Raw genomic sequence first — 27,027 nt, forward strand, 5'->3', positions numbered from 1 at the left:
ATATTATTTTAAATATTAGGTGATAACTGATCAGTTTTTGTTTCTAACAAAGTAACGTAAACAACATAATGTGGAGTAACACGTTTAGGAAGTAAAATAATCTTTGGTTGGATTTAACTAATAATAAAGGAAGTACAGAAAAAATTGCATGTGTAAACATCACTATAGGGTGGGCTTTGATTCATATTAGCTAATGTGTAACCTTTGCCTTTAAAAGAGATTAAACTGGATAAAACAGAATAAAACTGTCTTTTTCATTTTTTATGTGAAAACTACAAATATATATATATATATATATATATATTGCTGAAATGTTAGAATATCGAGGTTAAGTTATCTTCTCTACAATATCGCCCAGCCCTGTGAGTAAGAGTCATGCAGTACATCTTTTCTCCTCTACAGTCAGCCCTGCTCTGCTCTGCTCCCCAAGAGGAGGAGCGAGTTAACCACAGGAAAGAAACTGAAGAGCCCATAGCGGCATATCTCCACACACAGCGGAGATGAGCTCCGAGTAGAGGAGAACACAAATACTCACCGCTGTGTCGCTAAATGCAGGTAAATCCAGGTGAATCTGGTGTCAGTATGCCGTAAGGAGCGAGTTTCACAGTGTTTCGCGGCCATGGCTTCTTTAAGGATGGTCAGCAGACTGGCCGGAGTGAACCGATTCAGTAGAAGCAGCAGCAGCGCGACTCTGCAGCTGAAGGTAAGGAAAACTGTCCGAGTTGAGTTTCAGGACCTCTTTACATCCATTAATCTTACGTAAAAATATCTGTAACACTCTTTTCTGCGTGCTGTAATGTGTTAGAGTCAGCAGGTGAACGCCTTTTCTAGTTTTTGTTCGCCAAACAAAACAGTGAGTGCAGCGTTTCCTGCCCCGGGCTCACTAGTGCAGACTAGCTAGAGTAACTACCATGGCTAATTGTTGAAATAACTATAAAAACAGCATTTATTTTAGGCAGAACAACTCTATATTTTATTGCCAGAGCTTACAGGGATATAGGAAGCAGTTTTACTCTGCAAAGTCTTGTTCTGAAAGCTGTAAAACCAGAAAACCAGCCTGTAACTGTAAAACTAAGTGAGTGTTATGGCCCCTCCTGTTTTTTCAGTCATTGTGAAGTTGGGCTGGTAGCTTTGGATGGAAACATGGATAGTTCATCTTCATAGCAGAAGCAAGGTGTTCACATTTTTTTAGAGAGGCTGTTGAAGAAATGCACAGTTAAAACTACTAATATATATATATATATATATATATATATATATATATATATATATATATATATATATAAAACAAAACTCTGGAAAAAATAAGAGACCACTTCAGTTTTTGAATCAGTTTCACTGATTTTGCTATTTATAGGTTTATGTTTGAGTAAAATGAACATTGTTGTTTTATTCTATAAACTAAAGACAACATTGTCATTTAGAGCATTTATTTGCATGAAATGAGAAATGGCTGAAGAAATAACAAAAAAAATGCAGCGCTCTCAGACCTTAAGTTCTGAAATCAATATTTGGTGAAATAACCCTGGTTTTTAATAATAAGTTTTCAACCATTTTGGCATGTGTTCTAATCCACCAGTCTTGCACACTGCTTTTGGATAACTTAATGCCTTTACTCCTGGTGCAAGCAGTTCAGCTTGGTTTGATGGCTTGTGATCATCAATCTTGCTTGTGATTATATTCCAGAGGTTTTTGATTTGGTAAAATCAAGAAAACGCATCACCATTTTTTTAATATTGATGCAAATTTCAAAATTGAATCAGATAAATTCAGTGAGAATCTCAGGTTTCATGATTGTTTCTTATTGCAGGCTCATGACTAAAATATTTATTATTAAGTGAAATTATGATGCAACATATATTATTGGCAATATGTTTAATAAATCAGGTCTGTTATATGCAAAATAAAACTTTTATTTTAGCATGTGAATGGTTAAAAACACTTTTTAAAAGGAGCTAGTTTTATCTCCAGCACTAACACAAGTCACCTATATTCTGTAGATAAAGCCAGAGGAAAACACAAACACATTGTTACACTGTCCTGTGAGGATGCTTTCAGGATGTTCAGTATTATGTCACTTAGGAACTCTGTTAGTTACAAAGTGAAGGACAAAGTGCTGAAAGAAATTTTACACAGTGGGTACTTTTGGGTTAAGAATGGAGATTTAGCCACACTTACATCTAAATCTGAGGTCTTGAGAACTTGACAAATGATTTTGACAGCATGTCTAGATCGTTCATTGATGTAAACAGTTTTGGAAAGTGGTTTGGTGAGAAAACCTGCCTGCCTGCCTACCTGTCTAACTAACTATATTGCCAAAGGTACACATTGCCAAACACTCCTATAGCCACAGGTGTATAAAACCAAGCATCTAGGCATACAGACAAACAAATATACATAACATTAGTGAAAGAATGGGTCTCCCTCAGGAGCTCAGTGAACTCCAGCACTGTGGTACAGTGATAGGATGCAGCACCCGTGCAACAAGTTCAGTCGTGAAATCTCCTCACTACTAAATATTCCACAGCCAACTGTCAGTGATACTATAACAAAGTGAAAGCGACTGGGAACGAAAGCAACTTACTCTGGCAAAGTAAACTAGCAGAGAGGGTGGTAGATACTGAGGAAAATAGTGTGAAGAGGTCACCAACTGTCTACATAATCCGTCATTACACACCTCCAAACTTAATGTGGCAATTGGGTCAGACGTTTAAAAAAATAATTAAAAAAAGCTTAAAGTTTGTAGCAGTGCAAGAGAATGAGCATTATTGGCTATGTTTGCAGCTTTGGTGTTCAGTATTAGGTTGTTTTTTTAAGTGCAACACACCAAAAGCTTGTGTGTTCAGATATACAGAGTAATTTGAGAGTACCAGGGTTTAGATCATCAGCAGTCTGTAGTGTGAATATTATGTCCGTGTGGGTATTTCTGGTCTTTAACACCTTGAGGTTAAAATGGTTAATGAGTCTGGTCCTTTAGGTTTGGATGTTCCGTATCTCTTTTCAGGGAGCAGATGGTCCTATTGTAGAGCCTTGCATTCAGCAGCATTGGTGCTGCTATACCAGACCATAATGCAGTCAGTTACAGTGCCCTCCATCATGAATCTGTAGACATTTGCAGTGGAGTGGGTTGTGGCAGGATGTCTTTGGAGGAAGTGAAGGCGTTGCTGTGTGTTTTTCACAGTGTGTGATGTGTTTTAGTAGTGGATCCCCAAACCTTTACATTTGAGATATTTTGCTGATGCTTATATCCAGAGTGACTTATATTTTAATTGTGTTCTTTTGGTAGGAGAATGTAGAATTTGGAGTTTTGCCCAAGGACATTTATTAGTGTAGAGTAGGGCTGCAACAAATTAGTCTAAATAATCGTCAGTGTTGTGTATATAAAGAATTTTCGACTCGATTCGTTTGTGATATCAACAACAACTACTCAAAAGTGCTGGAGACAAAAACACAGTAGGGAATCACTCACACAGTTCACACAGAGCTTTTTCTGCCTGTCCAAAAGCGCAGAAACACAGGGGCTCCGAGTGGTCCAGCGGGCTAAGCGCTGTCACTATGATCAGTAGACCGCAGGTTTGAATCCTGTTCATGTAGCTTGCCATCGACTACTGGAGCCCTGAGGGAGCACAATTGGGCTTGCTCTCTCTGGGTGGGTAGAAGGGTGATGTGGATCAGCACAAGGCATCTGTGAGCTGATGTATCGGAATCGAGCTGCTGCACTTTCCTCCGAGCACTCTGTGATGCTATTCAGCAGCTCCAAAAGGGGTGGTGGCTGACTTTACATGTGTTGGAAGAGCCGTGTGCTAGTCTTTACTCTCCTGGTGATCAGGCATCACTAGTGATAGGGGGAGTCCTAATTAGTGGGTTGGGTAATTGGCCATGTAAATTGGGGAGAAAATGGGGGAAAAATATTTTTAAAAACTAAATACATATTTACTTACTAAGTATCAGCACTTTCCACATTTAAAATCTTTTGCAGAGCATTTACATCCCATGTTCAGCTGTTTATTTAATTTTAAAAAGCATGACAGAAATACATGTTTTTTATTGACTAATAACAAAAGCAGGTTAGTGGACTAACAAAATAAACTTACAACGTATCCAAGCTTCCAAGTGTGCTTGATCAGTTGAGTGGGGTGTGTTAAATTTGGGATCAATGTGTAACCTCTAGGACTGATGGATAATAGGTCTAGGAGCAGGGCTGCCTACCCCTGGTGTAAATTGTTGTGCTTGCCAGCCAATGAATATAGTCTTTAATTAGGCTTAATCTGTGTCTAGGAAACTGCCCCATACTGTTGATTCAGCTACCAACACAGTTATTTAGGAGTGCTAGGATGCTGGAGCATGAACCCACTAAAAATTGCAGAGCAGGGGGACCTCAGTTGTGTGCACAGCCTCAAAGAATCCTCTGCTGGTCAAAGCTTCAACAGAAACAGAGCCCAATATGACCTCTGCATTAAATGCTTCTGGGGAAAGATGTCATTGAGTGTGACAGTTTGCATTATCGTCTTCTGTAACTGAATACAGAAGTGCAGCTGTTTTAGGTGACTGAGAATGTCAGTGCAGGACGTGACGTGACTGCCAGCAAGAGCTGCAATATTACAAATACATACAGATTTTAGATTATAACAAAGAAAATCCATCCATCTGCATAAAAACAGAACACAGAAACTCTTTAAAAAGCCTTTTAGGCTGGAGAGCAGCTTCAAAAGCTTCATTCTACCTCGGTGACCAAAGGCACACTGTCTGTTAGAACTGTGTATTGGCAAGAACAGTACTAATTTGGCAACACGATACAAATGGATATAGGGCGTTATAATTCAGTGTAATTTATTACTGTTAGCAAATTTTAGGAAAATGTGATCTGTGAGAACACACCCTCATCTGAGTAGAAGGAAAGTTTGTTTTGTATCCAATCAGAACAGTGGGATCTGATGACAAAATACAGCACTGATATGTAGTGGTTGTGGTTTATGAATCAATGTCTTCCACCAATCCTTATATGGATTTATTTAAAATCAGTACTGTTTTTGAAAATGAATACAGCATTGCAAAATATACACTGACATGCCAAAACTCATGGGATAGCAGTATGTAAATTGATCTTGAAGTGTTTCCTTAGGGGGGCTAACATTGGCGTGCCTACATTTTTTGGATCCTGAAGCTTTTTATTCATTGAAGTAATACACAGTTGATATTGGTTAATATATGATTAATGGGATAAAATAGGATTAAATTGGATAAAATGCAGTTAAATTAATTAGTAAATGTATTTTCTGCGTATAAAATTCTGCGTACAACAATGTGTTTTATTGATTGATCTAATTATTATTTTAAAACTTAACATCACGATATTAAAATTAAAATAATAAAAAAGAAAAAACTGAAAATGTAGCAGGAGGCTGTGATCCATACTACATTCCAAACCACGCACATCTACTTCTATTTTCAACTCACAATATAGTATGGTTATGTGCGGTTTAGGACACAGCCTTTGTTTTAGTGGGCACTGCTCTCTTTGCGATGCAGTTGACATATTGTCAATTGGCATTATGCAAATCAGGGTATTTATGATGTTTGGTTTCTATTCTTCACATTGTTGCTTGTCTATAGTAAGGTAAAACTTCACCCACTAAACTTTACCCTGCTTGCAGACAGAATGCAGTGAGAATATTAGGCTTCTTGTTCAGCTGACCATTTTCTGGTTATCTTTGCACAGGCATTGGGTCTTCCTATTAAGTGGTTATCAGTGAGAGACAGGCTGGATGAGTCACGGAAATGAATTCAGTATTGTCAGCTGTTTCTAGTCATGACTGAGTGGCAGATTCGAGAGGAGCAGATAACAATTTTCTATTTTGGGGATGCTTTAACTGACCCTGTCTGTCTCCAAGCAGCAGACCATTAAAAGGGGCATAGGCATGGGCATGTTTAACAAGGAGTCTATTGGGCCTTATATAAAGTCCAATAAGGAGAAGATGTAAGTATGTCTGTCCTTTGCTAAAGAGCAGTGGGGTTTAGTCTGATCATGCTGATCATGCTGACAAAATATTAAATTACATTTTATATTTAGGAGATTTAGCTGATGCTCTTATCCAGAGTGACTTACAAGGTTACAGTATTAGGAGTCTTACAGTATGTGCTAGGAGTCAAGGACTCTTATGGTTGTAGCACAGCATAGTCACCCAGACTGGAATTTAATTCCAGTGTCCCACATGATGTGGTAGAGCACCAGCAGGTAGTGGTGTTATCCACTGCACCACACGTGCTTTAATGTATAATTTAAATTCTAAGTTATAATAGTAATCAGGTGCGTAATGCTACATAAAATTAATGGTTCAGTTCACACCATCATTTGAACTTCACAGTTTGGTATGTGTGAAGTACAACTGAACGGAAGAAACAGAACACTAACCCTGATTTCTTTAATTTGTTTCTTTCTTTTTACTTCGTAAGTTGCAGTTTGTTTCTTCTAGAGTGATACACTCTACAGATGCACAGTCTAAAGTTCCGATATTAACAAAATTAGTTAGCTTGAGTATTGGATTAGGCAATTCCATGAGACAGATCAATTCACTCAGCCCAAAGCCCACACTCTGTGGGAAGCTCAGAGCTGATCGTTTTCTAGGCTTCAAAGCTCAGATTCAGACATACAGAGCAAACAGCAGAATTTACCCCCTCTAAACTGTGGGGTACACACAGCCTGTCCTCACAGTATGCGCAAATACTGTATTTTTTACACTATAAGGCGCACTTTAAATCCTTTAATTTTCCCCAAAATTGTCAGTGCTCCTTGTGTATAAATTTTAGAAGTCAGGTTGTAAGGAGCGTTAGCATTATAAAAGAGTTTCAGTTTAGTTCTCCAGCAGTATAAGCATTACATGCTAACCGTGCTAAACGCTAGCTTTTTGGTCGTTTAGAGGTGAGTATTATCAGCCTGTATCCTGCTGCTAACCCCGGCTAGCACTGATGGGGCAGCATTAGCATTAGCCGCTAACCACAGCGTTAGCTTTTTTGCTGTTCAGAAGTGAGTGTTATCGGACTGTAGCCTGTGTGTTTACCATGTTAAAACAAGCTACATGGGACAAACCACTAGCTGATATCACCCTGGCTTACCGGAACACTCAGGGTTCCTCAGTGTAGCGCTGTTAGCTGCTAGCGGTTAGCCGCTAATGCTAATGCTCCAGCTTTAGTGAAAATCTGGAAATCTAAGCTTACTGTAAATAAACGGAAGCACTTTACTCAACCAAATAAACCGTTTTCAAGAAAAAATCTGTGTAGATTTACATCCAGTACCTACTTTTGATTTTGACTTTTCTGACACGTCAAAAAAAATATATTTTTTAAGAATTAGTTTTGTACACACCACCCAAAATTTGGCGGCACCCCTGTTTCTACTACTAGTTACTAGTGCGCATAAAATGTGCTGTATAATCCGGTGCGCCTAATGTATGAAAAAATATACCAGAAAATAGACATTTATTGAGTGTGCGCCTTTTAATCTGGTGCGCCGTATAGTGCGAAAAATACTGTAGTGCAGCTTGAAAAGTTACCATTTTGGCTAACCTGCTCAAACCTTGCTGAGGTTTCTGTGTGTTCATGTATCCAAAATCTGTAAAAAAAAAAAAAAAAAAAAAAAAAAAAAAAAACTGTATTAAATTGATGGCACACCATATCAATTTCCAAATTTTGGAAATCAATACCCTCATGCCGTCTCTGAGCCTAAACCTGTTATTGAAACTGAGCCACACTGAGTCGTAATCTGCCATGTGGTCTGTTCACACCAGGACAGCCTCTTTATGCCTTCCCTCTGAGGTCTGCTCCAGCATACAAAGAAAGATGACTTGTGTACAAGCAGGTTGTGTCATTGCCCCTAGGCCCTGCAGCCACGCCCTGCTTTCACACTGCAGAGACCGTGGGCTTGTATTTCACCCCTGTGACTCTTTTATAGCAAGGTCAGCTTCCTCTATACAGTCAATCATGTTCATTGCCACTGCTTCGCTCCCTGCATGTTAGCTGCCTATATAAAATTTTAATGTTTCATATGTTCAGTGTTCCACCCGGGGGTCTGCACCTGCTTGCTATTGCCTATCCTACATCACCCGTAATCATTCAGCACGTGTGATTGCATTCTTCAGGTCATAAACTGAGCAGAGAGAGGAGGAGAAGGAGAGGGGCAATTCATTTTGCTAGTGTGATGAAATGATTTCCTGGGTGCAGTGTTTCTGCTGTTAGTCAGAAACAATGGGAACTCATTGTTTTTATGGGAGCGTGATGGAAAATAGATTTTTTTTTAGAGTATTTGTTATGCAGTATGCTCATTTAATCATTGATGTCACCAAGAAAATCACATATGTGTTTTTTCATATACAGAACACTCAAATTTATTCTTTTTCATCTGAAGCAACATGACAGTAGGGTAAAAATGGCTTATTTGCCACACTGTAAACCCATAAGTTATTTGAATTCAAATGACGTAAGTGTGTTTTACAAAAAATTGGATATTTCTAAATAATACTCAACTATATTGAGTTAGCTGAACATGGAGTTTAGTCTGTTGCCATTTGCAACTTCTTTTCCATTGGCTTCTGGCACAATCTGTTTGCATACTGGGCGTGTCCCCCATTTTCTGACACTCACCATCAGTGTGTAGTAAGTCCCCCTTAGATCATATATTATGATTAACTGTTTAGCTGTGTTGTTGGCTGTAAAAAACAAGCATCATTTTCTGAGCTGCAGTAACTGTCTTTGCTGTGCTCTCAATACTGTTCACTCTGAGGCTAATTTATGTGAGTTAATGATTTGAGAAAAGATTACTAATACAAGCTATAAAAACATCTATAATATGCTTATGTTGAACGAACAGTTGATGTAATAATTGCAATAAACTTAAACAAGTAACGTAGTCCAGTTGTGCAATAGTTACTTTAACTTAAAAAGTTTAGTTTTAAGTACACTATATTTTGAGTGTCAAATTCCTGTTTTGCCTGGTGAACTTAAAAAAAAATAAATGCTGAGCATGCACTTTTTTACGAAACCAATTTGACCATGAAAGTCATTTGTAAAATATTTTATAGAACATTTTAACAAATAAAGACTAAACTAGTTTGTGTTGCACCAGTAACTCACAAAACTCACTTTTAGGAGTCATTCCAACTCTCATTCACATCGCCTTGCTATGAACACAATAGCCAGTGTTCAGTAGGGGTGTCACGATCTCGATATTTTATCGAAATCGAATCGAAATGAGGTCACGATCTCGAGTATCGAAGTCAAAAAGAGGATCGACGATCCCTCCCGCGCGCGCTACGCAAATAGCGCAGCGCGCTACGCAAATGGCGCGGCACCAACACAGCGCATCCTATTCATTTAAATAGAGATAGCCACTGCATGAGCGCAGTCGGCGGGAGTGTGATCACTGTTTTTATCTGTCCAACGGGGGAGGGGGGCGGGGGTTGGGCGCGCAGGTTTTGTATCTGTATCTAACGGAGGGGTGGGTGCGCGCAGGTGAGAGCGTGTGAACTCCCTGAAATGCGTGTGTCAGTGTGACTTGAGAACACTGACTATAGATCACAGTGAGGTGGATTAAAAATCTTAAACTTATAATTGACTACACCTGTTGCTTTCCATTGAATTAAAAAAACATCTTTCTCTCAGATAAAGTAAACACAAGCGTGTTTCTGACTAAAATAAAAGCTTTTCAGGAGAGATATAAGTTATGTGTAAATATTTATAAGACAATACCCACATCACTAATCTAACCAGCCTGTACTGATTTCTGCCCCCCAATAATGCTTTCAATAACCTCTTGTAACCCCTGGGAGCCAGGGGTTACACTCTAATAGCCTTTAATAGTCTTCAGTAGCCTTTAAAAGACTTACCTGGCGGCCGTGGTGTGTCCACTAAACTCCGTAGTTATAAACATCCTGAGGTTAGCAGCGCGCTAACTGACCTGTTTATAATGTAATCCGAGCAGTGCCTCCGTGTCGGCTGTTCTAACCTGCTGCTGTTAGCTGCTTGGGCTGAAAGATGAACTGTAGTGAGCTGTATTATCCGGTTAGTGGGGTTAAAACCTTTATTTGTTTACAGAAACAGTAAAAACGGACTGGCTGAGCTCTGTAGCCCGTGGCTGGGCTGTACTGAAGTAGTGACTGAGTGAAGAGAGCGGGGCTTGTGCTGCTGCTGCTAGTGGTTGGATGAAGAACTGCAGCTTCATGTAATGAGCAGTTTCACCAGCCATCCACACACAGCTCTGATAAACTGCTTGTTTTAATAGTGCACACTGTTGCTACCAAAAAAAGTCACTAGATGGCATTACCATATATATCTTAATAAATAATAATAATAATATTTATAATAATAATAATAATAATAATAAGTATATTATTTAAATTTTATGAGGCATAAAATAATAACAAGAAAAAAAAAACAAGAAAATCGAGAATCGAATCGAATCGTGACCCTCAAATCGAAAATGAAATCGAATCGAGGATTTAGAGAATCGTGACACCCCTAGTGTTCAGCCTTACTCACAAAATAACACCTCACAACTTAAACAAGGGTGGGTGTTTCCGAGCCATCTCCTGAGATAACAGTTTATGATCAATTTATATACTGCTCTCCTATGACCCGTGCTATTGCTTTCGACACGTTGGTGTGTATCGAAGCTAAACTAATTAACTAATGTCAGTGTAAAAAGATGTTATTCCAAGAGATTTTGGATCATTTATTTTAGTCCATTCATAATATAACGTGTAAGACAGTGTAAGGAACAACCGATTCAAATGATTTCAGAAAGAAGAAAGAGAAAAGGGGGGAAAAAGGCAGTACCATTATATTTTAGTGCTATATGAGACACTTTTCTTGTATATGAAGAATTATTTCGCCAGCCAAATGCTGATGAATGCATTTAAGTTGTTCTTTGTTATGTTGTCGTGTTTCTTTTGTCATGATTGTTCTGTTTATTCAAAATTAAAAACAGGCAAAAATGGAGATGCCTGTTTTTCATGGGATAGCAGTGATCTAATGTAAGCAACAAATTCTGAATTATGCTCAAAATATTAATTGGTTTGGATACACAGGTTGGCCATGCATTTTTTTGTAAATATCCATCTTACCTTGCTCCCACCGTTAGCATAACATAACTATTGTATTATTGCACTAAATGCAGTTGACATATGTATGACTCGTGATTCAGAAGACCCACTAAAACATATATTTACTTTTCTCACCACATCCTTGTCACATTAGGTTGGATTCCACCTCTAGAACATATTTGTTATCTCGCTAGTTAGCATACTGTTCTCAGGCTGTGTGAGTGTGCTGCAGTCTTATATCAGCTATTATTAATATTGTTGTATCCAGCAATTAAGATGCTGGGTGCTTTGAGAAGTGAATTCTAGGATTATAGTGTTTAACTGCAGGAGATAAAGAATATAACCAAGCCAGAGTAAGCCGTTTATCTGCCGCAAGTGCTGGAGCAGGCAGATTCAATTTATACGCAGGCAATAAAAGCAGTGTGCGACTAATATTGATGAACTAATAATGCATTGAGGCAATTGTCATTAATTCTGTAGCTCTTCTCCCCGTAAGGCTCTGCTGAGAACACCCATACAGAAATATCTGTATTTTATGCAGCACTATTCTTGCTTTGCAGTTGACATTGGACAAAAAGAAGAAATTTTCCCTGAAACAATGTTAACAATGTAACTGTGGTTCAGTTCGTATAGAAACGACTACAGTTAGTCGTACTTAGACCTCACCCTAATTATGATGCTAGCTGTTGGATTGAGTTGAATAGCTTCTAGGGACCATTTACTCTTTTTCCGTGGGCTGTTACAAATGTAATTTTCTAGTCCACCAAGCAGATAGCAAATGTCTGTCTGACCCAATCTACACTGTAAGCAAAATAGCTTCATACTGTCCTAAAAGGCTGTTTTTTGTGTTTTTGTTTTTAGATTTATACACACATTATCAATCCTATCTGCTACACTAGTCACTTTTTATTTCAATAATTACATACTGTAGTCCTTCTGGTTGTCTGCAAACTTTACTATCCTTATTTTACCCTGTTTTTAATGGTCAGGACCTCACAGAGTAAAACACCACAGAGCAGCTGTTATTTGTGTGTTGGTGTGTGTTGCTCTAATACAAGTTTTTTTCAGAAACATTCAGCCAACTGCACCTTGTGGGCAGCATCCTGTGACAACCGATAAATTAGACAACTAGAGGATTATAAAATAAAAAAAATGAATGGCTTTTTAAAGGATCTAGGTGCATTACTTTATTATTAAATTACCATTATAACAGTGTAGGGCTGCACAATATATTGTATCAGCATTGCCATCACGATGTGCACATATAGAACTGATTGATGTGTACCAACCAATAAATTTCTTTAAAAGCAAGACAAAAATAAATGTATGCAATGGTGAAAAAAACGAAAACCTGCCGAAAATGTGTTTGTTATTTAGCCTTTGGCAGAGTTATTTATTTTTATTTTTTTGTGGCCAAGATTTTTTCAGTGCATTTATCATTTTACTCCAAAACTGCCTTAACAGAGTGCATAATATGTTAGATCACACACTTCTTGTGAAATCTGGCAAAATATCCTGTATTTTTATTTTCATATCGCAACAGTCAGAGTAATGAATTGCCATTTTTTTCCACAATTCCATGCAGCCCTATATATGATGTGCCATATAATGGTTTTAAAATGAATATTATTATTGACAATTATTTCTGTGAGAAATTGTAAGGACAAAACATAAGTAAGTAAGTAAAAAAATATATATAAATTGTTAGTTATTGTTACAGGCCTAACTGGAAGGCTTCTTACAATTGTTGTTTGCATATAGTAGCTATGTATCATATCTATATATCTTATTGCTGTAACTTTTGTACATATTACAGCATTTCTATAGAAGTCTTCTGTCGTACTGTTCTGTGTGGTTCTGGGTCCCTTCTGTCAATGCCCTGCGTCCGCATCCACGTCGATGAGAAAACCTGGTCATTATGGTCTGTCTTCAGCTGACAGGTGCCGGTGGAGCCTGGGACGTTCTTTATTAGGAAGCCATGCTGCATGATTCTGTGGAACAGGTGGACAGGGCAGCTCATTAGAGGCTGAGATGTGGAGGTATTGACGTTGCCTGAAAGCATCAGTCTATCCACTTCTGGCTCTGCATCTTCGCTCTCAGCAAAAAGTGACACAAATCGAGAAAAACATACAGACAATATTGAATTGCTTGCACTGAGATGCCAAAAGTCATGGGATTGCAGTATTTACATTTTAATGAAGTGTAACCTCTGGGGACAGCAGGGAATGGTAGTGGGTGCTAGATAGATGGGACATTTCTTTTTATATATATATAAATTCTGCTTGCTGTTCTACATTTAGGTTAATAATAAAAATAGTTGTGCTTGCATGGTTTTGACTACAGTTTCTTGTTGCTATTTTGGCACATCTTGCATAAAAAAATGATATTTTGATTGAACAGGCCTATACAGCAGAACCTCTGGACTCCATACTGCTCTGCACAGCTTCTTCTACACTTCCCTTTTAGCTCATTAGTTCATTATTGAGGCGGTAATGAACTGAATCCAGTGTGTTGGATGTGAAGCTGTGCTGGGTGATTGTTTCCTGGCTGGGAAAGACCAGTGATGGTTATAAAAGTTATAGAACATGAACTAGCATTCCTAGAAAGCTAACGTGGATGTGTGGATGTAATTTGTTTCTGCCAGAGACACTTGTCTGTGGATAAAAAAGAACCTGGTGATGTGATTCGCATTGCAGTTTTAATTTAATACATTGCAATATATTGCAATGCTCTAAGCAAGACGATATATTAACTTTTTTGGGAAACATTTCCATATTATAAAAAACATCATATTAAAGCAGCACGATATTGGAAAAATTACATTGCAATTGTTCTTTTTTCGACAGTAAATATTGCGATATTAAATATAAAAATAGTTGTGCTTGCATGGTTTTGACTACAGTTTGCTATTTTGGCACATCTTGCATAAAAAAATGATATTTTTAAATTAATGTTTCAGTTTTACACACACCCACACACGCACACACTGCTGCTGCTGCTCCTGTATGATGCTAATGCTTGACACCACTTATAATAATATATTTACATTTTGCCAATCTTACATTCACTATTTTATTTAAATGTCAGTCAATTGACACCACTAGCTTTATACCATTCTAATCCTGGAAAACACTGTAATAAGCCCTTTAAAAAGTGAGGGATAAATTACTTGCTCAACTCAATTCCCCCAGCCATGGCTGCATTAGATTTTTGAATAATATATGTATACTTGAAAATGTTTAATGTATCATTTAGACCTGTTTAGAACCGTATTGCAATCTTAGAATGGAGAGTACCTGGGGGCAATTTATACAGGGGCAATTTATACAGCTGTAATTTGGTATTTGAATACACTGTGATAAATATTGTAATCTTGTTGTCTAATTGGCTGTTTTGCAGATTTATTTAAATCCAGAATATTAAATCAAATGGAACAGATTTGAAAAATGTCTCACTCTGGTGCTCCTACATACCTGTCTTCTCTTCACTGAACAGAGGAGACAAATGCTCACACACAAATCATCATGGCTCACTGCCTCTTCTGTAATTTAGATACTGGTATTATTTCACTCTGGCGGACAGGGGGAGGATGGAGGGGTGTGAGATTGGCTTATGGAATTATGTATTTTCCTCTCACTCACAGGACTGTGTTGACCCTAAGTGTAATTAATCACTGTGCCATGTAATGTAAGGCTTGAACACAGGCCAGCGCCAGCACGGATGAAAAAAACTTCAGGCAGAAGTAAAGCAGTCTTCATTCAAAAATATGGAACAGTCTGGATGGACATGTCCACCTTTATTCTAGCTTTGTTTTTTTTTTATAACATTGCTGAAATTGGCATAATTCTACTACAACAACAAAAACAAAAAAGTTATACTTAATTACATTATGCATATTACTGTTTTAAGTGGCAGAAAAATTACACCAATTCAGTTATATTGAGGCATGGAATATTGAAATATTGTAATTCATGCATTTTATCAATCTGCTATTATTTACATTCACTTGCCATTGTAAATGTCTCTGGATTGACTCACTGCAGCCTAAGCTTTCTGTTCTTGGCTGACAGAACTGCAACTATTAACATAATCTTCTGTATTATTGTAGCAATATTTCAAAGTTTCACCATTTTATAGTGTTTCCATCAATGTGTCTATAAACAAGAGTTGGCCTTCCCTGTTAGTTTTAGTAAAACAGGAGTCACACAGTGCTTTTGATTCTGCCTCTTAGTTTGACTCTGCTGTTCTTAATTTACTTGATGGTCCAGGTCATGCCACATGTTTGACAACCCTTTTGTAAAATCTTATTGAGGTCCAAGTATTGTCCAGCTTTTGCAGTTTAACAATAAGAAATATAACTTTAGATAATAGGTTTAGCCATGGCTGTTTTCAGGTGTGTAACACTAATAACATACAGCTCTGGAAAAAAATAAGAAACCACTTAAAATTATGAGTTTCTTTGATTTTACCAAATTGAAAAACACTGGAATATAATCAAGAGGAAGATGGATGATCACAAGCCATTAAACCAAGCTGAACTGCTTGAATTTCTGCACTAGGAATGGTAAAAAGTTATCCAAAAGCAGTGTGTAAGACGGGTGGAGGAGAACATGCCAAGATGCATGAAAACTGTGATTAAAAACCAGGGTTATTCCACCAAATATTAATTTTGAACTTTTAAAACTTAATATGAACTTGTGAAAATAACTATTTCTCATTTTCTGCAAATAAATGCACTAAATGATATTTTTATTAGGAATATGAGAGAAATGTAGTTTATAGAATAAAACATTGATGTTCATTTTACTCATACATAAACCTATAAATAGCAAAAACAGAGAAACTGATTCAGAAACTGAAGTGGTCTCTTTTTTTTTTCCAGAGCTGTATATGGCTCATTTAACGGACAAATTAAGTCATGGCCATCAAGGCAGAAAGATTAGGTTTAATGGAATAAGCTGGATCTGAGCAATTGTAAAGTGAAGCACAGTCATAATGACTCTCCAGAGACTTCCTCTGCAAGAAATTAAACAGTACAGCAGTAAGTGGAGCTTCATCAGAACCTGGTCATAACTATACCTGACCAGCGCTTCAGACCTCGGAGTAGAGGAGTGGAGAACAGGCCTGTACAGCAGGACCTCTGAACTCCATACTGCTCTGCACAGCTTCCCTTTTTAGCTCATTAGTTCATTATTGAGGCGGTAATGTACTGAATCCAGTGTGTTGGATGTGAAGCTGTGCTGGGTGATTGTTTCCTGGCTGGGAAAGACCAGTGATGGTTATACAAGTTATAGAACATGAACTTGTGTTCCTAGAAAGCTAAAGAATGTGTGGATGTAATTTGTTTCTGCCAGAGACACTTGTCTGTGGATAAGAAAAAACCTGGTGATATGATTCGCATTGCAGTTTTTATTTAATACATTGCAATATATTGCAATGCTCTAAGCAAGATGATATATAAACATTTTGGGGAAACATTTCCATATTATAAAAACAAACATTATATTAGAGCAGCAGGATATTGGAAAAAAAATACATTGAAAATGTTCTTTTTTTGGACAGTAAATATTGCGATATTAAACAATGCAGGGCCCATGATTTCACCAGCCCTGCCCCCACCCTCGCGCTGTCTCTCGTCCGAACCAATCAAGAGCTGAGTCATTGCCGAGCTCTCAAAACCCAAGAAAAACAGCAAAACAACAGTAATCGGCCCTTTAATCAGGCATTTAAATGGCTTTTTAAAAGGTAAATAAGAGCATTTATTAAAGCGTGAATTCAGCTGTAAATGGAAATATCTGTGCTGAACTGAGGTGCACAGCTTTTGACATGTGAGTTTACAATTACGTGCCAAACCATGTGGATGGAGGCCCCTCACGCTCCCCCTCCCTCTCGCGTTCTCAGGCAGCAGAAGCCTGTCACTCACACAGACACAGAGACAGCGCTGTGTCTCTACCTCTTGCGGCAATAATTAAAACATTGCAACATGACATGTTTGATTTAATTGCCTTATTTGACATTCCACATCCTGCGATGTGAATATTGCACATGCGCACATCGCGATGACGATGCTTAAACGATATATCGTGCAGCCCTACATCAGATGCATAAAATCTAATTTAAAGATTTTTTTTTTTTTTTTTTAATCCAATCAGACCACTGGGCTCAAAATCCAAGTACAGCACTGCCTTGTAGTGGTCGGGGTTTAAACACAACATAATATGGATACTGTGTTTTTGAAAATCAGTACAGGAGTGCAAAACATTATATTGTAAAAATTTATATGATAATATTTTCTTACACCCATAATGCTGTCACATGTCTTTTGGCATGAACTTGTCCGCTTATTTATAAATACAACCTGCTTTAGCTGAGTAAGTGTGTTTGAGCAAGCAGTCAGTAAAATATGCAGCATGGGGGTCCTGCAGGAGTTTAGGATTGGAAGCAGCTGGGCTTCTGGCTGTGTGTCCTGTTTCAATGTCAGTCTCAGTCCTTGGCACATACCCCTGCTGTTTGTCTTTGGTCTTATCTTGCAAACTTTTCTGTCAGAGCCCCTCTGCACACATCAGTGCAGTCTCTGTTCAAGAAAGAACTTCTTGTAGAACCAGATTTTGCGCTGTGCTTCTTTACCGTTACGGAGAGTGTGTGGGTTTTCATCCGCTGAGAATAACGAGCAGATGCCTGTTGGGCTTGTTCCACTTCTGTAGTTTTACCACAGGAGAGGAGCTAAGAGTAGATTCAGCATTGCAGGCCTGAGGTTTCTGCACAAAATACTTTTCCTTCTTTTATATATGTATGACTCATATGTAGATATGGAAAATATGTAGAGTCATTTCTGTACATTCCTCAAAAAGCTGCTGTGCTCCACTGACTCACTCTTCCGTCCTGCTGTTGGGTAAAAGAGGGAAGTCAAGTCTTTGCTTCTAGTCATCTTACTGTTGGCTAAGCACCTCTAACAGAACCGTTCACTGGCAACTGGGGCTGTGTTTTGGTAAAACATACAATACTCATCATGATACAGGACTTACGATTCAGTATATCACCATATATTGCAATACTGTAAGTTATATACTGTAAATCATATTTTTCGGATTATAAGGCTCAAACGGATCGTAAAAAACATTGAGCAACAATAGTAAGGATGCTTACATCAAAGTGAGCAAAGGTATCGCCATGGTTCCTTTCTAATGGGAAGCTGGGGGTTGCGCCTAAGTAAACAAAACTGTAAAAAGAATAAAAAAACAAGTTAGACTAGCGCTGGATGTTAATCTACACAGATTTCTCCAATGTGATTGAGTAAAGCGCTTTCGTTTATTTACAGTAAGCTTAGATTTCCAATATTTAGTCTAAGGGTAAGTTTTCAGTGAAGTTTTTTCCAGCACTAAGGATGGGTGCAGCAGCATTAGCATTAGCTACTAACCGCAGCGCTAGCGATGCGTAAATATCGACGGTAGCACTAAATAAGGTAACTTTTTGTTCAGTTACAACATCGGAATTTAACACGTCTATCTAGTTTGTTAATACTCTGTTTTTGAAAATCAATTTTCAGTACTAAGAAACAAAATAACACAGTATAATAGCGATATTATCATACTGGCAACTGAAAGAAAGACAAAAGTATTGTTACATGTTAAACACATTGACTATGACCCAAATCCCTCCTCCCTCACTGCTATTGAGCTATATAGGGAGAGCCTAATTATTTTACTATCTAATAGTGTAAGTAGAAACTAGGGCTGATAAAATTGTATTTTCATTGTAAACACATTGAAAGAGCCGTAACAATACAATATTGTGAATAACAGCAAATATGTGCAGTACCAGAGGGAGATCCTCATGCCGCAGACTGTGACCACATGACGAAATAAGGCTGGAGGTAGAGCGAGGCAGAGGTCTAGAATAAACGCTCAGTGCCAGTAAAATTTCCATAAACTAAAGCTTATTTCTTAATAATTTTCCATTTACAACCTTTTACAACCAAGGGGTTACAGTTATTCTTTAAGACAGATGACAGTTGGTAGAATCTATACTGTTCTTGAACTGGACTGATCCCAATTTTAATATTGAGTGGGTTTGAGGGTTATAAGGCACACTGCCACAATTACTGTGCCTTTTTCGATTTCAGCACAGCTTAGCAAAATGTGTTAATCACAATTTTAACGGACAGCAATATCTCTGCTGCTGAACTGACACCTGCAGTGTTGAATCAGATCCAGTTGGACAGTCTTAACAGCGTGCAGTAAGAGTTAATTCAATATTAGGTTTCTGCTGTGCAGCTCCATTCCCTGACAAACAGTCCAGCACAGCACACTCCACTAATGAGAAAAGCAAAGGAATAAGCAAGATTTTAATAAATGAATTCTGACCTCAGTCGAGCAGCAGGCGAGTGCTGTGTTTGGCAGTTTGTTGACAGATCTGTGAGTTAAATCATTTAATGTCTTATTTATTTGCTCTGTTAATTGTGTTAATTAAACTTAACACTTTCTGAGGAATTCACTTCCGTTTAGTTTGTTAAGAGGTCTGGTTCTGTGGAGATATTGACTTGACTTAAACACTACCATTATTGGTAGGAATGTGTTTATTGCAGATCTGTTTGCTTTTCATCTTTTCATATAGTCTGTTTGCAGACTATTGCAGACAATAAAGATCATGAAGCAAAGAAAATGTATTACTATAATCACTTAACCAGACATTAAAATGCTATATATTTAATTGACTATTATGTCTGTATGTCCAACTTATTTATTCCAGAGAAAAAACTTCCCTTCTCAGTCTTGAATGATAAGATTTTAGGTTTATTGTTGTTTTGCGGTGTAGCTAGTGTTGGCTGGGGACAAAAAAAAGGCATATGTGTACATGCAATATAAAATACTGCAGTAAGTCTGATCTGATTGGTCACTATGGCATCACATCAATGTCAAAAGTCAGGGGCGCAAAAATACCAGGTGAAAAAAATTAACCAGCGGGTTTAAATTTTTTGTGTGTGTAAATTAACTTCTCTTGGGCACAAATGTGAAACTAATGAGCAAAAAAAAAAGGGAATCGTGTGCGCCCTGAAGAAAATGTTGCTCTCGAGCTTCATTCTTCTCCTCTCAGGTGTTTTTTTTTTTTTCTCGCACGCTGTGTGAATTACCTGCTGCAGCAGTTTGTGCTCAACTGAGTGTTTTGCGCTCAAATTTTGAAAGGGGTGGTTCTGACAGTTTGGGGACGGAGTCAGGGTCGAGCCCTCAGCGAACGCTATTGGCTGATATCTCCAGGGTTCCTGACGGACCGCCTATCTCCACGAGCCGGAGGAGGGCGGGGAAAGAAGGACGGCAGGAGAGTTAGCTAACTGGCTATGCTAACATCCAAACAATCCGATCTCCGGCGCTCTGGTTGTGTCTACCCGGGTTTAGTGCCCGGAGTGACCCACTCTGTCTGCCCGGCTCTCGCCTGTAGCGACCATCTCTCGCCTGGAGCGATTGCTCGCCGGCTCTGTTGGGTTACTGCCTTGAGCAACTGATGCCAGGCAGACAAAGCTGGCGAGCGATCGCTCAAGGCAAGAGACGGTGGACATTTTTTTTCACCTGGTATATTTGCACCCTCGACTTTTGTCATTGATGTGACACCATAGGTTATATTATTGTTGAATGCGCAAAAAAAACATGTTTCCGATCTAAAAACACATACAAATGACTCAAATCTGACTCTAATTTACATGTGCACACAGCCCTGGACAAAAAGTCACTTTTTTAGTCACTTTTGCCTGGAAATGTAAATGTAGCCTGCTACTGTAACTGGTGCATTCTTACTCTGTAATCTGAAACGCTTTAATGGTGATGAAAGCTGCTAATAAAGTAAAATTTCATTGTTTTTCAGGCCCTCTTTATACAAAGAAAGACTGTGTTGCAGAGTTTTTCAGCCAGTTTCTTCATTGTTTACTGTACCTGTGAGTCAGTTTAACTTTTAAGCTCTCCCTATTCTCCTCTCTTGTTTATTAGACTACCGGTACATTATGTGCAGACAGATCAGTTGCTTCCAGATCCTTTGTTTTTAATTGGGCTGAAAGATCACCTAGTAGACGGTTTGTTTTTGTTTAACGTGTAAACACTGTTTTGACCAGCAGGATTGCTTGCTGTGTAACTGCAGCGTCAGGGGAAATTAACAGTGATGTTCTTGGGTAAATTTGCTTTGTTGGTAACAGATTCTAACAAGTTGTTTTCATTCAGGGATAAAAAAAAAAAAAACTCTGTGTGGACTTGAAGCCAGGCTGTAGAAGAGTGTAGCGGAAGCGGCAGTGCTCTCTTCTGACACTTTTCTTGATGAAGTGATGGGATAAGTGTGAAAATATCTTCACAAACAATGGTTAAGTTCTGCTGTTTGCAGCTGCTTCTCTTTTCTTTCATCGGAGTCCACAGAAGCCCAGATCTACTTACAGCTCTTCCACCACAAGGCATGCTCCTCATTTAGAGTCCTGAGCTGTGGTTGTAAACCCTGGGTATAGACTACATATCCACCAGTGTTGACTTTGAGTAAGTGGCTAGAAATGAGTACTGGCTGGGTCTTTAATTGAATATTGATGGGGCGCTCTGTCTTCTGGACACCTTAAATCCGTAGGCCATGGGTGTCGGGCCATACTGCCTGTTCTTTTGTCTCCAGCAGTGCTTTTACCAAATGGTATTCCATGGTATACTGAGCAGAGGTGTATACCAAAGAGCAGAGTCTATCAGTTTAGCCAGGTAACGTAAGACCAAGAGCTTTAGGGGTGAGAGATTGTTTTACCATATCATGATATTTAGAAAGATAAGAATGCTTATCAGGATATTTTGACACATAAAAAAATATGTTAACAGCAGCTAGGGCTGCGACGATTAGTCTGCATAATCGACAATGTCGACTCCAAAAAATTGTCCGCACAGAATTTAATTGTCGATGTGTCGTTCATGTGTGATAGAGTGATACAGAAATAGTGCACGCGCGAGAAAAAAAAAAGGACAAGCGAGGAAGACACACACACAATGAGAGAGTGACAAATCCTGAGCATCCTGATTGGCCTCTCCTCATGCTTGGTTGGCCAGTGTGGGTGGGACTCAGTGTAACAGCACACAGTGCAACAGCAGCTCTCTGTCCATTAAACACAAACACATTTGACTCCACAATACTCTAAAGCAGGGGTCGGCAATTAAATTTGGCCATGGGCCAGATATTTTCCAAGCTATTACATGGCGGGCCACAAAAAAAAAATAAATTCTGTTTTGGAAAATGAAGTGTAATGGGATGGAGTGCTACAGACTAGTAGCTCTCCAACCCAGAGGGTTGTTGAACCCAATTGCAGAACAGTTGAATTCGGAGCAGGTAAACCCAAGAAGAAAGGAAAAAATAAATAAATACGCACATGCTCCTCACGCGGGATCCATATACTACCGCTGCCCCGGCTAGTAATTTGAAACACGGCCGGGGGAAAAAAAAAGTCACGTCGAACGCAACAGCGAGACAGGGGAGGAATGTAAATATGGTACATGAGGTGGAACGAAATTGTATTCTCACGGTACAGTTTACACCTAAGAGCAATTTTAAAATAGATAAATATAATCACAAAATAAAATACAATAAAAACACTGTAATTAACAACATGAAGTCCCAAAGTGCAGATTGCTATAGCAGCATGATTGATTGAATGGATATCAATAACATGAAAGTGAAAAGTGATGGTGTTTCAGTGCGGGTAAGTGACAGTGTTGATTTTAATATGTATTGTCCTTGTAATAAAGAGCATGACAAAAAATAATCAGGACTAATCAATCAAATAAGCAGCAAGTTCTTAAAAGCTGCCATTCAGATACTTTGCCATAAATAATGCTATGGCTGTAAAATAAATGATAAGTGCTTCGTTATTGCAATATAGGTTTTTGCGATACATTGAAAGAGCTGCAATTAACATTAGGGAATTAGGGATGCACAATATATTGTGTGCAATAGTCTTGTTACAACTTTTTTGCTGCTTGATACAAAAATAAAATGCACACTGTTCAGATTTTTAGTCAGATTATATCTGCCTGATTTTGTTTATTTTACTTCGATACTGGATACATGGAACGCATTAGATAATTGACTTTTTAGAAATCTGGATAATGGATCATAAATGTCACAGATCTTATTATGAGTTACAGTTGCAGTTATTTTGGTCTTAAGATATCTGACTAACTGATAAACCTCACAGTATCCTTTCATTCCCTGAAGATTCTGGGTCATTAGAGCCAGTAAGCATGAGGCGAACAGCCTGAGGTGCAGCTTTATAATGGGAATGCTGTCCATATCATATATTCAGAGATGACAGTGACTGGAGGCCAGATATGCTTACTGAGTTGTTGGGATGTAATTGAGAGAGTTAGTGTTGCGTTAAAATGGAAAAGTTGTTTGATGGTTATTATTGCTTCAGTGAAGACCATTGTAATTCACAATAATGAAGATGTCGGTTCTGTATTACAGAAGCTGTATTATATTTATATGAAATGATGTAGACCTAGTGATGGGTCTGACGACCCTGAAACCTCGGCACATGCGCCGAGCTGTCAAGGCGAAACCCCGTGTCGGTGCGCGTATCAAGTTAAGGAAAACCACGTGACCGATACACTTCCTGTATCGTTTGGTAGCGATGGGTCTGATGACACTGAAACCTCGGCGCATGCACCGAGCAAACAAGGCGAACCCCTGTGTCGGACCGCATATCATTTTAAGGAAAACCACGTGACCGATGCAGTTCCTTGCACAGTTGCTTGCAATGATCAAATCAAATGATTTTATCATATAAAATTATATAAAAATATAGAAGGGGGCAATATACCAAATATCCTAGTTTAATAAAGTTAAAGCCCAGTTTTGGGCTAAAGGGGACGAATCAAATGATCTGATCATGAGGAGATGGAAAGTATTATAACGTTATATATTTAATATAATTATTTTAGAAAATGGCAATATACTAAATATACTAGATTAGTAAAGCCCCTCGATACGTAAGCATGATAAAATATAATACATTAAATACTGGTCAAATAAGATGGACTAAGGACTATATTCAGAGGAGACAACCAAAAAAAAACAGTTAGCAGAGAATGGTTTCGATCCATCGACCTCTGGGTTATGGGCCCAATGCGCTCCCGCTGCGCCACTCTGCTGACAGCTATTGAAGGGGGCAGGACTATATTAGAAGCTACATGTCTAGCTACTAATCTAGAAGCTACTAATCTAGCTAGTAGATTAGTAAAGCCCCTTGATACGTAAACATGATAAAATATAATACATTAAATACTGGTCAAATAAGATGGACCTTATTCAGAGGAGACAAAAAAAAAAAAAAAAAAAAACAGTTAGCAGAGAATGGTTTCGATCCATCGACCTCTGGGTTATGGGCCCAATGCGCTCCCGCTGCGCCACTCTGCTGACAGCTATCGAAGGGGGCAGGACTATATTAGAAGCTACATGTCTAGCTACTAATCTAGAAGCTACTAATCTAGCTAGTAGATTAGTAAAGCCCCTTGATACGTAAACATGATAAAATATAATACATTAAATACTGGTCAAATAAGATGGACTAAGGACTATATTCAGAGGAGACAAAAAAAAAAAACAGTTAGCAGAGAATGGTTTTGATCCATCGACCTCTGGGTTATGGGCCCAATGCGCTCCCGCTGCGCCACTCTGCTGACAGCTATTGAAGGGGGCAGGACTATATTAGAAGCTACATGTCTAGCTACTAATCTAGAAGCTACTAATCTAGCTAGTAGATTAGTAAAGCCCCTTGATACGTAAACATGATAAAATATAATACATTAAATACTGGTCAAATAAGATGGACTAAGGACTATATTCAGAGGAGACAACCAAAAAAAAACAGTTAGCAGAGAATGGTTTCGATCCATCGACCTCTGGGTTATGGACCCGAGCTGTCAAGGCGAAACCCCGTGTCAGTGCGCGTATCAAGTTAAGGAAAACCACGTGACCGATACACTTCCTGTATCGTTTGGTAGCGATGGGTCTTGCGACACTGAAACCTATAAATTAATTAATTTCCGAAATAAAGTCCTCTTTTAAGCTTTTTAGCTAGGCTCTACTTTTTTTTCTTAGGATAAGAAGTAGTTTGGTGTGTGAGTTCACTGTGGACCTCTATCTCACTATTTGTCCCTCTATCTCACTCTACCTCCAGCCTAGTTACGTCACATGACCACTCTGCAACGTGGTCCTCCAGTTGCTGCACACGGGTAATGCAGCAATGACACAGTAGTGATGTTAAATTAGCCCTGTCGGCGGCATGCTAACACCACATTAGCGATGTCTGACAGGCGTGCTAATATCACGGTACTGAGGCTGGATGAGGCTGGTAGCTGACACAAAAACTCAGTTCTTCATTTTGCATTAGTTTAAAATTCTCGGTTTTGCAGGTTAGCATGCAGAAATAAGGCCTTAATCTACTATCTACAAATCTACTTTGTTATTTATGCACTGTTACTCACTTATTTGTGAAATAATACTGGTCACACCCAACCATTATTTTTTTACTTCTTTTTATATTTTTTTGTATTTTTATATATTTCCTGTAATCGTTTGTATATATAGTTTTATTATTATTTGTTTATATATTTTCCTGACCTGTTTTTCTGTCTTTTCTCCTGTGCTGCTGTAACATTGCAAATTTCTCGATTGTGGTATTAATAAAGGATTGGATTGGCTTAGCTTAGTTTACCTTACCTTACCTTACCTTAAGACCTATCCGGACAGGATTAGTTTCTCAGGGGGATGTCTGTGAAAAATATTTCACACTTCCTCTCAGTCATAAAACACTTGCATCTGGTTTGCAATTAAAAAAACTGGAGGACCAGTGAGTTTTTTGACCACGTACATGGTCGTTCCGGATGGGAATAAAATCAAAGTAAACCCCAATAAAAGAGAAAATTACTCCAGGACCCCCTGAGAAACTAATTCCATCCAAATAGGGCTTTAGTAAACATTTTTCTTTTTTCTATTGTTTTTCTTTCTGTATTTTTTAACCTGGTGGAAAACAACAAAAAAAGCAACAAAAAAAAAGCTCATATCTGATCCCGAATCTCTTCATCATTGTGGAAAAAAGTGAATTCATGATGACGGAACTGCAGAAAGTTCCATTGCGTCTGTGGCTCAGCAGAAAGAGCTGGATAAGGGTTTGGTCAGCAGAATCTTTTCTCAGCTTCCTGCAGGTCTAATCTAGCAGGAGCCGTCTGCTCCACTAATCCTCCACACCCTGCAAAAGTAAACAGCAAAGGGTGTACCATAGGAAGCCCTCAGGGTCTTCAGTGTAAATACTGTAGATGTAGTTGGAGTAGAGTGCATGTAGAGCTGATACAATAAATGAAGGAGTGTTTTTTTTTCTGTAAATTGTAGATTTGCCTCAATATTATGTCTCTTTATGTCTCTCACAGGTTCAACCCAGCAAGTTCCTGTGGAGGTGTTCCCCTGTCCTCTGCTGTAGCACTGCAGCATCACATAATGGTAGAGTTTATAAATCACAAGTTCTTATAACTATAAGCATAAAGGATGTGTAGCAATTGTGTACTAATTACTAATACTAACTAGTTTTCTGAGAATGTAGTTTAGATAAAAGTCTCAAAGTTTAGTATACTTAAATATACATCCATAATAAATACTAAGAAAAGTCAGATTGTGGTTTAAATGGAGACTTTTACACTATGCAATGCAAAACAGAAATTGAGGAGCTACAGTTGATTACAGAAGATTGCAGATAACAATGCAAGTGTTGCAGAAATGGCAGTAGGAGAATTTGCAGGGATGTATATTGGCATATCATTGCATCATTACCCTTTATTTTGAATCAGAAGTACATTGAGGGCAACCCTCATTTTCAGTGTAGCCGAGCATTTACAAATGCAGGAATTGACAAGATGACAAAAATAATAACTACATTTAA

At 38.4% G+C, this 27,027-nt stretch overlaps 1 protein-coding gene across 1 annotated transcript in view; it reads left to right on the forward strand.

Moving 5' to 3' along the window:
• The first annotated feature begins 438 nt into the window (after window positions 1-438).
• LOC103042391 (calcium uniporter protein, mitochondrial) overlaps window positions 439-27,027 on the forward strand; it is a 31,873-nt gene continuing 5,284 nt past the window's right edge. The window contains exons 1-2 of the mRNA XM_022684557.2: window positions 439-703; window positions 26,522-26,591. Coding sequence (XP_022540278.2) covers window positions 620-703; window positions 26,522-26,591 — 154 coding nt within the window. The 5' untranslated portion in view covers window positions 439-619. The remainder of the gene's footprint in view (window positions 704-26,521; window positions 26,592-27,027) is intronic.

The sequence above is a fragment of the Astyanax mexicanus genome, chromosome 7, assembly GCF_023375975.1.
Source record: "Astyanax mexicanus isolate ESR-SI-001 chromosome 7, AstMex3_surface, whole genome shotgun sequence".
NCBI lineage: Eukaryota > Metazoa > Chordata > Actinopteri > Characiformes > Acestrorhamphidae > Astyanax > Astyanax mexicanus.